General features: G+C 39.2%; 1 protein-coding gene across 2 annotated transcripts in view; it reads right to left on the reverse strand.

The window, feature by feature from the left end:
- GOPC (golgi associated PDZ and coiled-coil motif containing) overlaps positions 1 to 12846 on the reverse strand; it is a 38402-nt gene extending 25556 nt beyond the window's left edge. Inside the window, exons 1-2 of one of the 2 annotated variants that reach the window (XR_011557414.1) lie at positions 12266 to 12818; positions 2269 to 2433 (exon numbers count right to left, since the gene is read on the reverse strand). Coding sequence is in view for 1 of the 2 variants with exons in the window: in XM_070733425.1 (XP_070589526.1) it covers positions 2269 to 2433; positions 12266 to 12589 (489 nt within the window). In the remaining variant the exon portion in view is untranslated. Of the gene's footprint in view, positions 1 to 2268; positions 2434 to 12265 lie in introns of both variants that reach the window. The other variant, XM_070733425.1, reaches the window with a different exon arrangement.
- Positions 12847 to 13819: the final 973 nt, after the last annotated feature.

The following is a 13819-nucleotide window of genomic DNA, read 5'->3' on the forward strand; positions in this document are numbered from 1 at the left end:
CCTTTGCTAGACCAGGCATGCCCAGTGTGTGAGACACATCTGTCTCGTGGGCTGTGAGTTTGACACCCCTGTCCTAGAATATTCAAATATGTCTCAATTTGAATTTTTTCATGAACTTTGGAGATTCTGATAATCAACAATATCCATACATCCAATTCTGTAATTAGGTAAAATTATGAACCTAATGTTTTTATGACGACAAATAACCTAGAAAAACATCATCCAATAACAAAACAGGAAAAAATAACTTTATCTACAGGGTACGTTCCAAAAGTAATGCAATTATTTTTTGTTAAAGTAAGTTATTGAACAGATTTGCACAAACACTTAAAATTCTTCAGCGTACTGTCCTTGGGCCTCTACACATTTTTTCCAGCGACTCTGCCATGACTGGTACGCGCCCTGAAAGGCGTCTTCAGGGACCTCTCGCAAGGTCTTCGTCATGGCTGATTGGATCTCTTCTACGGATGAAAAACGCGCCTGGCCACAATGGGCTACGAGTCCGTGAGTTCCTGGCCAAACACCAGATGCCAATGCTGTCCCCACCCCCATAGCCCTGATGTCACCCCAGCAGACTTCTTTTTGTTCCCAGCCCTGAAAGGAACCCATTTTTCGTCCATAGAAGAGATCCAATCAGCCGTGACGAAGATCTTGCGAGTGGTCCCCGAAGACGCCTTCCAGGCCGTGTACCGGTCATGGCAGAGTCGCTGGAAAAAATGTGTAGAGGCCCAACAACAGTACTTTGAAGAATTTTAAGTGTTTGGGCAAATCTATTGAATAAATTACTTAATTGCATTACTTTTAGAACGCACCTTGTATATATTATTGAGACTGCAAAATATTAAATACACCAGACAATTATTCTTTTAAGATACACTGTGTTTTGCACATGTTTTTGAATGACTGCCTACCACACTAAGTCACAGAAACTTTTGTTCAGAGCCAAAGTGCATCATGTTGCTATTATAGGTAAGCTCAACTCCTAACCAATAACCTAACTGTGAAGTTTAATAAATTTCAACTCAACTTCAATAATCCCTTCAAGGAATTTTCGTTAGTCATAGCAATTAATATTAGCAATACAATCTTGCACGTTGGATAGAATAAACATCCAATCTAACAATTGAATCCACAAGTAGTGGGCTAAGAAGTTACAGGAAAGCCAAAAATATATTTGAGATTAACGATCATTAAATATCAGGGCCAAAATATGTACAAAACTCCTGTGCAGTTTTGAATTTAAATATGGATGAAGGCATCAAATTAACTTACCATATCCTCCAAAGAACAGGCAGACTTAAGATGAGAGAAAAAAAGTATCATAATTAGAAATATTGGCCAAAGTACCAAGCTAAGTTAGATCAAACTACAGTAACCCAAAGTTTGCAATCTAATAAGTCTGTTGAAAAACTGACACAGTAGAACTCAATACACTATTTACTTCATTTAATGTGGTGGCATTAATACTGTTATCCAAACAATTACTATCTATATCTCTCATTTCCAGAATACAGTCTCAATCCATCAAAATAAAAGTTATAAGAATCATTCTCAACAAAGTATTTTCAACAATAGAGAAACCCCATACAATCTTTACAAAGAATGTGTTCTTTTTCTAAGTCTATATTTCTTATGTTATTAACTAGGACTGCAGCATAAAGGTAAAAAAAAAAACCCATTACATTTTAAAATGGCACATCCATCTCTCTCTTTCCATACAAAAACTGCAGCACAAACAAGAAATGCAGAACTATTTCCTCTCTTTTTTTAGGATTCTCTCAAGAAGTGTAAATTGAAGAACCTTTAAGAAAATGAATCAAGTATACAGTATTATGCTTTAAGGATAAGCGGTTAGAAGCAAACTAGGGAGGAATTTTTTATCAATTCCACTGTTGTTGAGATAAGGAATAGAAAGGTATATAAGGGAAGATAGTTTGCAGTGGAAAAACGCCAAAAATTCATCTCCAGATCTCACATTGTTGCCTTTTTATCTCACTATTACAACATCCTGACACTATCACATTAATTTAATGCTTCTGATTTTACATGCTTTATTTGCACTGTGGTAAACTATGTTGTTGAAGAAAATAGATAAACATATAAAAATGGCATCTTAGTAACCCAAAGCAGATGAACCACATATATATTTCCCCTTGAACTGCTTAGAATGGGCAAGGTAAAAATTAAAAACTCTAACAGGCATGCAAAATATTTTGATTTTTTTTTTAACTACAAGAATACTTTTTTCCCTTTAACAGGAACACTCACCAATTTTGCCTTTATTGCCCCAGAATCAACATTCAGGCCAGTCTTTGCGTGAAGTTGAAGTTGAATCGCATGGAGTTGCAATAGTTGGTCATGTACTTCTTTTTCTAATACCGCCTTTTCAGCCCGAGTTTCTGTCAATTCTGATTTCAGATCTACTAGTTGAGCCTGGAAAACACAATGTCATTGAATAATTAACATAACTGAATACAGTATCTACAATACTCAAAAGAAATCTAATCCTTAAAGCAATACCTGTTCTACAGGTTTTTCAAAAGTGTCACTATCCTAAACATTTTTTGTTCAAATATACAAAGTTAAATATGGTGATGTAACTTGTTAAGAAGTAAAAGAGATTCCCCAACAAGGCAGATTTGCAATAACATAGCATCACTTTAGAAGTATTTCATTTTTGAATTAGTTTAATTCGCTCTATTCTAAAACTATTGTCATAATCAGGTATAATATGAATCTTCAGGCACTGTTAGTATCAATTACTGTGAATGAGAACCTAATATATATTGGTCAATTTAGCACATTTTCCTTAAATTGCTTGTTTTATATTGTAATAATACATTATTCATCATAAATAATGCGTGCTAACATTGATTTAGAAACAATGGTTATAATTTACAAAACTCTGAATGGAAAAGATTATTTTATTCCTGAATTTGTTTCATTTATAAAATTTTAATAATTAAATCTTTGTGCCAAGGATTATCAACTGTCATAAGACAACCATTTCCCATTAATTTTCTGAGTATACATTAAATATACCCTAAAGAATTTTTGAATAAGAATCAGACATACTAAGAGATACAATAGGAGTGCTTGAACTGATTGTCAAAACTATGTGTAGAACAATGCCTGTTTAAATTCCAAGTAAATTTAGAAACATTCTAACAGTTAGAACGTAAAATTCTTAGGCCATGAATGGTTAGTTTACTGAAGCCTCACAAGCCAATAGGGTGCTTCAGTAACACATTTGGGAATTCAGATTCATTATTGCCTATTTAAAAATGTACGTGGTCCAAGTCCTTGACTAAGACCTTTGAATTATCTTTATGAGCATCTAATAAATTTTAGGATTTGAATCTGATGATATTAGGTTCAAAGGGAATACACAATCAAGTTCACATCTTGGGCATATTTCAAAATATTTATTTTATTTATACACTGCCCATCTTGCAGTTTTGGCAAATCTAGGGGGCTATATTTCAATACAAGTAATAGATAATATTGATTTATTGTTTTCCAAACATGTCTGTTATTCTATAATTAGAATTATGCAAGCTTATGTTTTCACACAACTTATTTTTATTGGCATTTTGGATTCCAGTGTTCTACTCATTTACTCTGTGTTTTTATTTTGTTTTGATTTCTAAGATTGCAGGTATGTGTACTAACTTTAGCATCCTTTGATTTTCCAGTAACCACTGAAATGGATAAACAGGAAAACTAATTTCAGATTCACAGGTAATGTTGAACAAAATATTTAGGTTTATCATCCCCAAATAGACTAAATTCTATAACAATCTAAACAATGATGTCATGTTACAATGTATTTTCATTTTTAAAAAAATGTTGATTACTCTCATAGTTGTAAGAATGTAAAAAACAGACCTGCTTTGGAATGACTGAGTAACAAATGTGTTATAGTTTCAAATTTGGAGAAATATATTGCATAAATTGGCTATAAGGATATCAAAATACTGAGAAGTTTTTTTTCCTTTCAATTCTTTAACAGGACTGATTTCCTAAGAACAAAATGTTGCCCATCACTCTAAAGACATGCATATATTTATTGTAGAAATACAAGGAAAAGGTAAGAATACATTTTAAAGCTGTATTTCATTTTATCCTGTCATTTATTACAAAGATTCATATGGCATGTCGAAGAGTTGCTGGTTAGTGTTTTTGAAAGTACTTACGCAATGAAAGAAAATCAAACTTAACTCACGTTCCATTAAAAAAAAAAAATTAGGAGGCTAGTATTCACTATAAACATTTAGTTCTCATCAATACTAATACACTGCTGAAATATCTTAGGGTACAATGTAAAGTCAATCTAAAAATTATTGGACTAATAAACCCTGGATCAGAAGACAAACCTACAGTACATGCTCTGGTTTTTATCCATACACGAATAATCAATTGTTTTACAGTGTATTTCTTCTGATTAAAGCAATAAGGAGATACATGTGAAATCATTCGTCTATCACATTTCTTAGAGGTCAATAGTAACATTAACATTTGAACAGCCATAATCAAATTATTAAAATGTTTACAACATAATTTAGTTTTGAATTCATTATGCTAGCTCACAAGCTTCTCAGATTGAAAAATCTCGGTATAACCTTTTAGCCTTTCTAAACCGCAGACAATACAGTAAGACCTCACCTATCGCGGGTGTTACGTTCCAGACCCGGCCGCGATAGGTGAAATCCGCGATGGGGAATTTATCCTCCTTCCCACCAGCTCCGGATGCCTGGAGGCGAGCAACAGCTAACCTTTCCCCCCCACTACTACTTACTCTGCGCCTGAGGAAAAGAAGGGGAGGGGGGCAAAAGAATCGCGGCCCCCGAGCATTCCCGACCCACTGCTGTTCTTTGCAGCAGTTCGGCCAAACGTTGTCTTTTTTGCCTTGCCCCGGCTGGAAAGTCCCTGGTGAGCTGCCGCGGCTGGTTCTTTCTCTCTCTCTCTCTCTCTTCTTTTTTTCCCCCCCTCCACCCGCCCAGCACTTCCTCTTCCACCCTCGAGCCCAGTCTGTAAATCCCCGCCACATCGTGTTCCTTTCTTTGCGCGCGCTTGCTCATTTGCACGCTGCCAGGAGCTCTTTCTACAACCCCAAGCATGCCGCCGCCAACCACTAAGTGCGCCTCCAAAGACTGCCTTCTCGGCACTGGCGAGGCGGGTTGAACGAGGGGACAGGCCTCTGCCGGAGCTCAGTCCCCGCCCCGCTCATCATTCGGGAGTCCCGCTGGAATTATTCTAGCGCTTGTTTGTGTGGTGAAATGATTCAAATGAAGCTTCTCTCTGAGCATGAGCTGAGTGCTTGTCCAAACCTCTAAGCGCCGTATCTGTGCTAATGCTGACTTCAAAACTCACGATGAAGTGAAGCCACGGTAGGTGAAGCGTCATATAGCGAGGGACTACTGTAATAAAAATGCCCAAACAAAAGCATACTATAGAACCAAAGAAATTATACTTGGAAGTAGCAGTTCCCTTTTCTATCTTTTGTTCTACCGTGTTTCCCCGAAAGTAAGACAGTGTCTTACTTTCTTTTTACCCCCAAAAGCCCTACTACGTCTTACTTTCGGGGTATGTCTTACATTGGAAAAAAATTGAAAGGGTCGCGTTCCCGAAGGCATCTCCCCAGAGTCCAGAAGGGCAGCCGCGGGACAGGAGCCTCGTGAGCCCTTTTCCAAGTTCAACCTCAGGGCTCCAAGCGGCGTGCACACGTGGAGCCACAGACGCGTGTCGGGGAAGCGTGTGTCTGGAGGGGAGGAGCCGCTCTGCGCAGTTGGGCAGCCCCACCTGCCTGCCGGAAAGTAGGCGGGCGAAGGAGGGCGCAGCTCCGGTCGCTCGCCTCGGAGCTGGTCGGCCTCGCTGGCCGCTTGCAGCTGAGCCTCGGCAGGACTCGGTTGCTTGGACGAGCGCCTTCGCTGCAAGCCGCCGCCCTCTCGGCTCGCTTCGGACCAGCGTCGTCCTTCGCTTTGCCAAGCCGGGGAAGAGGCGGTGGCGCCGCGGCGAGGTGAAGGTAAGGGGCGCGCGGGGAGCTTGGAAGCGATGTCATCGGGCTCCCCCCCGGCAATACCCCCGTGTTTCTCCGAAAGTAAGACATATGTCTTACTTTCGGGGTACGGCTTATATTAGCCGACCCCCCTGAAACCCCCGATACGTCTTACAATCGGGGGTGTCTTACTATCGGGGAAACAGGGTAATACTGTAACTCTTCAAGGGATTTCAAAGCTGGGATGCTGCAGATCCAAAATGATGAAAATGCTATAAAATGCAAGGAGTAAAATGCTGGGACATTTTTCAACTTGAATATTTCTCAACGGTGAAAAGGTCAGAGAGTACGGTCATCTAAATGGCTAGAAATTCTAGGGACTGTGGCCCATTATGTCAGAGTCAACAATTGGAGGATTATATTTAACATACTGACAATACAAGAACTAGTGTGAATAAAATACTGCCTGGTTCGGCTCTGCAACCCAACAAGACAGGCACAGACTTCAGAGGATAATCAGAACTGCAGAAAAAATAATGCTGCCAACCTGCTTGGAGGACCTGTATACTGCATGAGTCAACAAAGAGGGCCGTGAAAATATTTACTGACCCCTCGTGAAAATATTTACTGATTCCTCGCAACATAAATTGTTTCAACTCCAACTCAAAATGACTCTATAGAGCACTGCACACCAAGACAACTAGATACAAGAACAGTTTTCCCCCCAAACACCATCACTCTGCTAAACAAATAATTGCATTACTATTATTATTAGTCTTCTCATCGTTCCTATCACCCATCTCCTCCCATTTATGACTGTATAACTGTAACTTGTTGCTTGTATCCTTATGATTTGTATTAATATTGATTGTTTCCTGATTGTTTATTTGTACCCTATGACAATCACTTATTGTTGTACCTCATGATTCTTGACAAATGTATCTTTTCTTTTATGTACACTGAGAGCATATGCACCAGAGACAAATTCCTTGTGTGCCCAATCACACTTTGGCCAATAAAGAATTCTATTCTTTCTATTCTATTCCATTCCATTCTAAAAACAGATAGTGAGGCAGAAATCTTTCAGAAAAAGGAAGTAAATTTTGTAAGATATCTATTATTTAGTTAAAATATACAAATGTATTTTATGTACCCATCCTGTTATAACATATACTTGCACAATCTTCACCAGTGTAAGGGAACAAACTATCCTGATTTTAAAAAACAAAGGTACAGTCAACCATGACATTATTTTACTATAGGCAAATCCTGGAAATACAGGTAATCCTCGCCTTACAACAGTTTGTTTAGTGACACTTCAAAGCTACAATGAAAAAGAGACTTCTGACCATTTTTCATAGTTATGACTTTTACAGCATCCATATAATCATGTGATTAAAATTCAGATACTTGGTAACTGATTCATATTTATGACCATTGTTGTATCCCCCTTATGATCTTTTGACAAGCAAAGACAATGTGGAAACCAGATTCAATCAACTGCGATGATTCACTTAACAATTGTGGCAAGAAAGTTTGTAAAATGGGACAAAACTCACTTAACAAATGTCTCCATTAGCAACATAAATTTTGGGCTCCCTTGTGGCCAGAAGACAAGGACTACTTGTAGTAATATTTCAAACTGTTTCATCTAAATCCTTGATCCTCATAATAATTTTAAAGCTGACATGTAATTTCCAGATGATCCAAATATGCATTCAGTTTTCTGGTGAAGTCAAAACAGTTTTAAAAGTCAAGCTAACAAATTGGCCAATTTTCTCTATGGCCTCTGAATGAAAATGAAAATGAATGAGCAAAATGATATGGAAAAGTAATCATGCCCAGGTCATTTGGCCTGTTGAGGCAGGAAATTCACTTTTTTTGGTGAACAATTAAGCTGTCAGAATTTTTCATGTCTATCAGGTATATGTTTATTTCAAATATTCTTAGAATTGGAAACATTATATTTTTAATTTTTTTTTTAAAAAAAAATAAGACTTCAATAAGTTTCAACAACATATAAAATACAAGGAAACAGAATAAGATGAATGTTGAGAAATTATTGTCTAATGATGGCTGGATTCATGATGTAAGTCAGGTCTGCTTAAGCAGAGATTGTTGTGGAACCACATAGCTACGTTCACATAATGCATTAAACCTCACATTGCTATTTCTTAAACTTTTTTCCTCTCAGAACTTCTTCCTCTTTTAAAAATTATGAAGGACCCCAAAGAATTTTGTTTGAATTGGTTACATTTATCATTATTTACATTTAAAAATTAAAATGAATGCATGTGTCACAATTATTTGATGGGATTTTAATATTTAATCATATTACAGCATAGGCTAGCAAATAATTTTTTATTTTCACGGATTCCTTGAGAGTCATGAGGACTTTTACACCAACACTAAGACCTCACTTTAAGAAACACTGCAACAAACTATCACATTAACAGGATAAGAATGAGAATGTTGAAATAAATGCAAGAAATGGGAAGGATCCTTCTGAGGCAATATTTAAACCTTCATTTTAGTCTGCATTATCTAAGTCTTTCTAAATTATCTTGTCTCTCCTCTAGAGGTACCTAGGTAAAGTGATCTGGTGAAAGCAAGGTGCTGTTTCAGAAGAAATAATTCTAAAAATCTACCACCATTTCTTTTATAGGCATAGTTCTTTCCAGATGAAATTTTCTGAACTACCGAGAAACTCTGCTATCAAGCTAATTAGAACTTTTCAACGATCACTGAATGATCATATTGAAGCTTATACTTTTTCTCCAACATGTTGTTACCAATGATACCCATGCCTATTGCTACTTATTATCGTTGTATTCTTATATTTTTTTGCCTTTTGACAGTAACTACTGTCTTGTCAATAATTATACTTATAATATGGATTTAGTAACCGGATGTTAGAGTTATGAGATTATAGTATTCTATTGAATAAAAAGTATTTTACCATCTCAATATTTTGCCTTCAGTCCTAATAAAATATAATATCCCACAATATATTGAAATTACTGTAAATGTTTAGCTTCCTTATAGAGTCTCTATGAAACTATTCAAGTGATTATTGTTATACTTAGCACATATTGGAAATAAAAGTACAAATTATAACAAATGCATGTCTATTTATAACTTAGAGAAACAACTTATTTAATATGGATACTTTTCACTTTGGCAGAAAGTCAATTAAAAAACTAAGAAATACCTAACCTACCCACTCATACTTAAAATAGTTCAAGATTATGTTTGTTTTTATCAGTACGGTATTTCTGCGAAGTTGTTGGGAACAGCGAAAGATAATTGAGAAAGATAATTCATCCTTAACTTGTACAATTTTTTCATGCATCTGTAGCAGACTTTCCAATAAAGAACATTAGGGCGGGTATACAAGTAGTCTTCAACTCACGAAAACTGAGCCCAGAATTTTTGTTGTTAAATGAGACTTTTATTAAGTGAGTGTTGTCCCATTTTATGATCTTTCTTGCCACCCTTGTTAAATAAATCACTGCAGCTGTTAAGTGAATGACACAATTGTAAAGTGAATCTGGCTTCTGCATTGACTTTGCTTGTCAGGAGATCCCAAAACGTGATCATATGACCCTGGAACACTGCAATCATCATAAATATGAGTCAGTTACACAGCATCATAATTTAGATCACGTGGCCATAGGGGTGAACCATGTAAGTGTGAAAAACTGTCATTAAGTCACTCTTCAATGCTGCTGCAACTTTGAATGGTCACTAAACATAAACTGTTGTAAATCAAGGATTACCTGTGTCCAGAAAATTAATTGTCACATTAAAAACCTTGCTACATTATAGTTTTTTAAAAAACAATTACTTTATATATTGTTTCTGTCTATTCAGTACAGTATTTATGTCTACAAAATTACTGTTTTTCAGGTCATTTTTAAATTGATTTTCATAATTGATGCAATATATTAACTGGCGCCATAGTTCAACCACCAGTTTGTCTACATAAATACTGTTGTCACTTTGCAAACTTGATAAGAATACTTATTGACCTTGGGAGAGTTTGGCTAGACACTTAAGTTGTTTTCCTGTTGCCAAGCGCCCCTGGATGCTTAATTTGCAAATTTATTTAGCTAGCAGTTACATTGGTATTTTCTTCAACAATGAAGACATTTTTAACAGTGTGCTCTCTTAGGCGTGGAGACCTCAAATGTCTATTTTATTTCTATTTTCCTTTCCCCAACTTCTGCTTCAGCCAATTACACTTGGCATGATTGAGTTTTTAAAATATACAGAGTTCTATGTCGCATGTTTGTGTAGCATAGCTTTTTTAAAATTAGCAATACAGTACTCTTCTCTAGTAGGCTGAAGTAGGGAATATTTGGCCTGTGTTTTGTAACAGATCAGAGATCTTCACATCATAAATGCTTACTGCCGCACTTACTTGAAGGCCTCCGTAGTGTCAGTTTCACCACATAAACACATTTACAACTCTATCCTTAAGACAGATCACACACCAGAGGCAGAATGTCAGCATTATCTTTTATCTCACTATCGTACAGCATTACTTCCTAAAATATCTTACTAAGCCTAAGGGTTAGTTAAGTCCCTCAAAAGTATGACTATTTGTATATGACACAGGCTCCACAGACTGGGCCAGAAGATTTTTTTTAAAATTAGGATATTGATTTCTTGCACTTAAAATTACCCAAGGCTTGAATAGGCTATAAAGAGAGCAACTGTCCCTAAATCACTAAGAGATAGACAAAACCTGTACTTCAAACATGATAATCTCAGACAATGGCCTGGGTTTGCTGACAAAAGCCCAGATTCACACAGCACATGAGGTATCCTTGTTAACACCATCAATGCTAGTTTGGGTAATGAAATATCTACAAGAAAGCAACATGCTTAGAGAGCACCTAGGACCACTCATTTCAACTGAGCTACAAATATTCTCCTTTATTGGTACACATCCCATGGCAATACAGGTAGTCCTCGATGTACAATCACAACGAAGCTCTAATTTTCCATTGTTAAGGGGGAGACATTTGTCAGTGAGTTTTGCCCTATTTTATGATTTTTCTCCCCTCAGTTGTTAAGAGAATTGCTGCAGTTGATAAGTCAGTAACTTGGTCATTAAGTGAAACCAGCTTCCCCATTGATTTTGCTGGTCAGGAGGTGGCAAAAGGTGGATCATGTAATTTTGGGACACAGCAATAATCATAAATCTGATTGTTGCCATAAAGTCACCAAACGTTTGAATTTTGATCATACAACCCGGGGGGGGGGGGGGGCTGGCAAGGTTGTAACAGAAAAACAGTCACCTGTCACTTTTTTTCTTGGTGCCATTGTGACTTGTAACATGCATTACAAGGACTGTGGAAATCACAACAGCAGAGCTTCTGTGAGTAATATTATATTCCTTCCCCGCCTATTTAACAAACACCAAGATCTATTTCTTCTTTCAAAGAGGGGAAAGTGAGGGATGACATCTCAATTCTCATTTCCTTCAAAAGAGATCTTTCTCTACGGCGAAAAGAAGGACCAGGGGAGACATGATAGAAGTGTTCCAATACTTGAGGGGCTGTCACACAAAGGAGGGGGTCAGAGTGTATCCCAAGGTACCCAAAGGCCAGACAAGGAATAATGGATGGAAACTGACCAAGGAGAGATTCAACCTGGAAATAAGGAGAAACTTTCTGACACTGAGAGCGATCAACCAGTGGAGCAGCTAGCCTTCAGAAATTGTGAGAGCTTTATCACTTGAGACTTTCAGGAAGAGATTGGACTGCCATTTGTCAGAAATTGTATAAGGTCTCCTGATTGAGCAGAGGGTTGGACAAGATGACCTATAAGATCCCTTCCAACTCTAGTAATCTCCATCTATCCATCCATCCATCCATCCATCCATCCACCCACACATCCATGTAATCTCTCTCTCTCTCTCTCTATCCATGTAATCTGTCTGTCTATCGATCTACCTACCTATCCATCCATGTAATCTATCTATCTATCTATCTATCTATCTATCTATCTATCTATCTATCTATCTATCTATCTATCTATCTATCTATCTATCTAATCTATCTATCCATGTAATCTGTCCATCCATCCATCCATCCATCCATCCATCCATCCATCCACGTAATCTATCTATCTATCTACCTATCTATCTATCCATGTAATCTGTCTGTCTGTCTACCTATGTGTATCTATCTATCCATCCTACCCGCGGGCCCGCGATCTCCGGGAACCCGGCCAGCCCTGGCTTTTGCCCCCCATCACCTCCAGCTTGTGGTTGATCTGGGACACCGTTTGCGCCTTGTGGCAGAGCTGGGCGAAACAGGAGCTCAGGCTGGTCATCTTCTGCCGCCCTTCGTAAGTGATGTCCGCCTGATCCGGGTCGATTTCGCCCAGCAGCAAGTCCACATCCACGAACGCCTTGTCGAATTCCTTCTCCAGGACTTCCAGCCAGCGGAACATCGTCAGCCCGCCGCCGCCGCCGCTTCCACCAGGGGAACAGGAGGTGGAAGAAGAAGAGGAAGAGGCCGCCGCTCCCCCGCCGCAGGCCCCGGAGCCCGATCCCCCGCAGGAATCCACGCCGGACATGGCTCGCGGGTAGTGGCGTTGCGCTCCTGGCCCCGACACGCTGCGGCCCGACCTCGGCAGGGCTGCGGGACGCACGCGCGCCCGCCCTCAGCGCTTGGCGGTAAGAGGCGCGGCGGCGGCAGGCGGCGGCGTCCTGCCCCGAGACGCAGGCGGGGATAAGGAACGGCGGCGCTTAGAGAAAAGCGACTCTTTCTCCGGGGCGCATGCGCTAAGAAAACGACTGCGCTTCTGTCACCCCCGGCCGGCGACTGGAAAAAGCCGTCGTGCGGGGAGATCGGCAATCGGCTTCTTCGGCCTGCCACAAGACAGCCGAGTTTGCCACAAGGCCAAGTGGGACGATGCCCCGATTCGTCGAACGGGGGCGACGTTCCTTCCGCCTTTGACTTAACGCGGGGGGCGGGGGAGGCGGGACGCGAGAAGCGAAGGGAGCCTCTGGGCGGCTTGGATGCGGGTCAAGCGGGCGGCTTTTGGGGACGCTAACAAAGTAGCTGGTATCTAATTTCTGCATTGATCTGGGAGTTGAAGTCTTCCCAACGGGGAAAAGGCACGCAAAGGATCCTAGGGGCGAATGGAGTGGGTTTTTTTCTTTTAAGGCTGGGGTCTCCAATCCTTGGCAACTTTTAAGACTTGTGGACTTCAACTCCCAGAGTTCCTCAACCAGCAAAGCTGGCCCAGGAAATCTGGGAGTTGAAGTCCGCAAATATTAATACAGTAACTGCTAAGGTTGGACACCACTGTTTTAAGGTCCTTTCGGCATTCTCATACGAGTACTCCTCAAATTATGTCCACAGTTGAGCCCCACATTTCTTGTTGCTAAATGAGACATTTCTCGAGTTAAATTTAATTTAATTTAATTTATTAAATTTATAAGCCGCCCAACTCCTACTGACTCTAGGTGGCATACAATAGATAAAAACAATATAAAAGACAGTTAAAACCCCTGAAAAGGTTTGCCGTTTTACGACCGTTCTTGCCATGGTTGTGAAGAGAATCGCTGTGGGAGGGGCACAGGGTTAAGGTTTAAGTTAGTAACACAGATGTTAAGCAAATCTGGTTTGCTTAACATCAAGTTTTTAAAAAATGATTTTTTTAGCTTGTCAGAAGGTTGTGAAAGGTTACGATCATGTGACCCTAGGACATTGAAGTTGTCAAGAAATGCATGTATGAGCCAGTCGCCCAGTATCAAAATTTTGATCATGTGACCATGGGCTGCTTGAAATAATTATAATT

The sequence above is a fragment of the Erythrolamprus reginae genome, chromosome 1, assembly GCF_031021105.1.
Source record: "Erythrolamprus reginae isolate rEryReg1 chromosome 1, rEryReg1.hap1, whole genome shotgun sequence".
Lineage (NCBI taxonomy): Eukaryota > Metazoa > Chordata > Lepidosauria > Squamata > Dipsadidae > Erythrolamprus > Erythrolamprus reginae.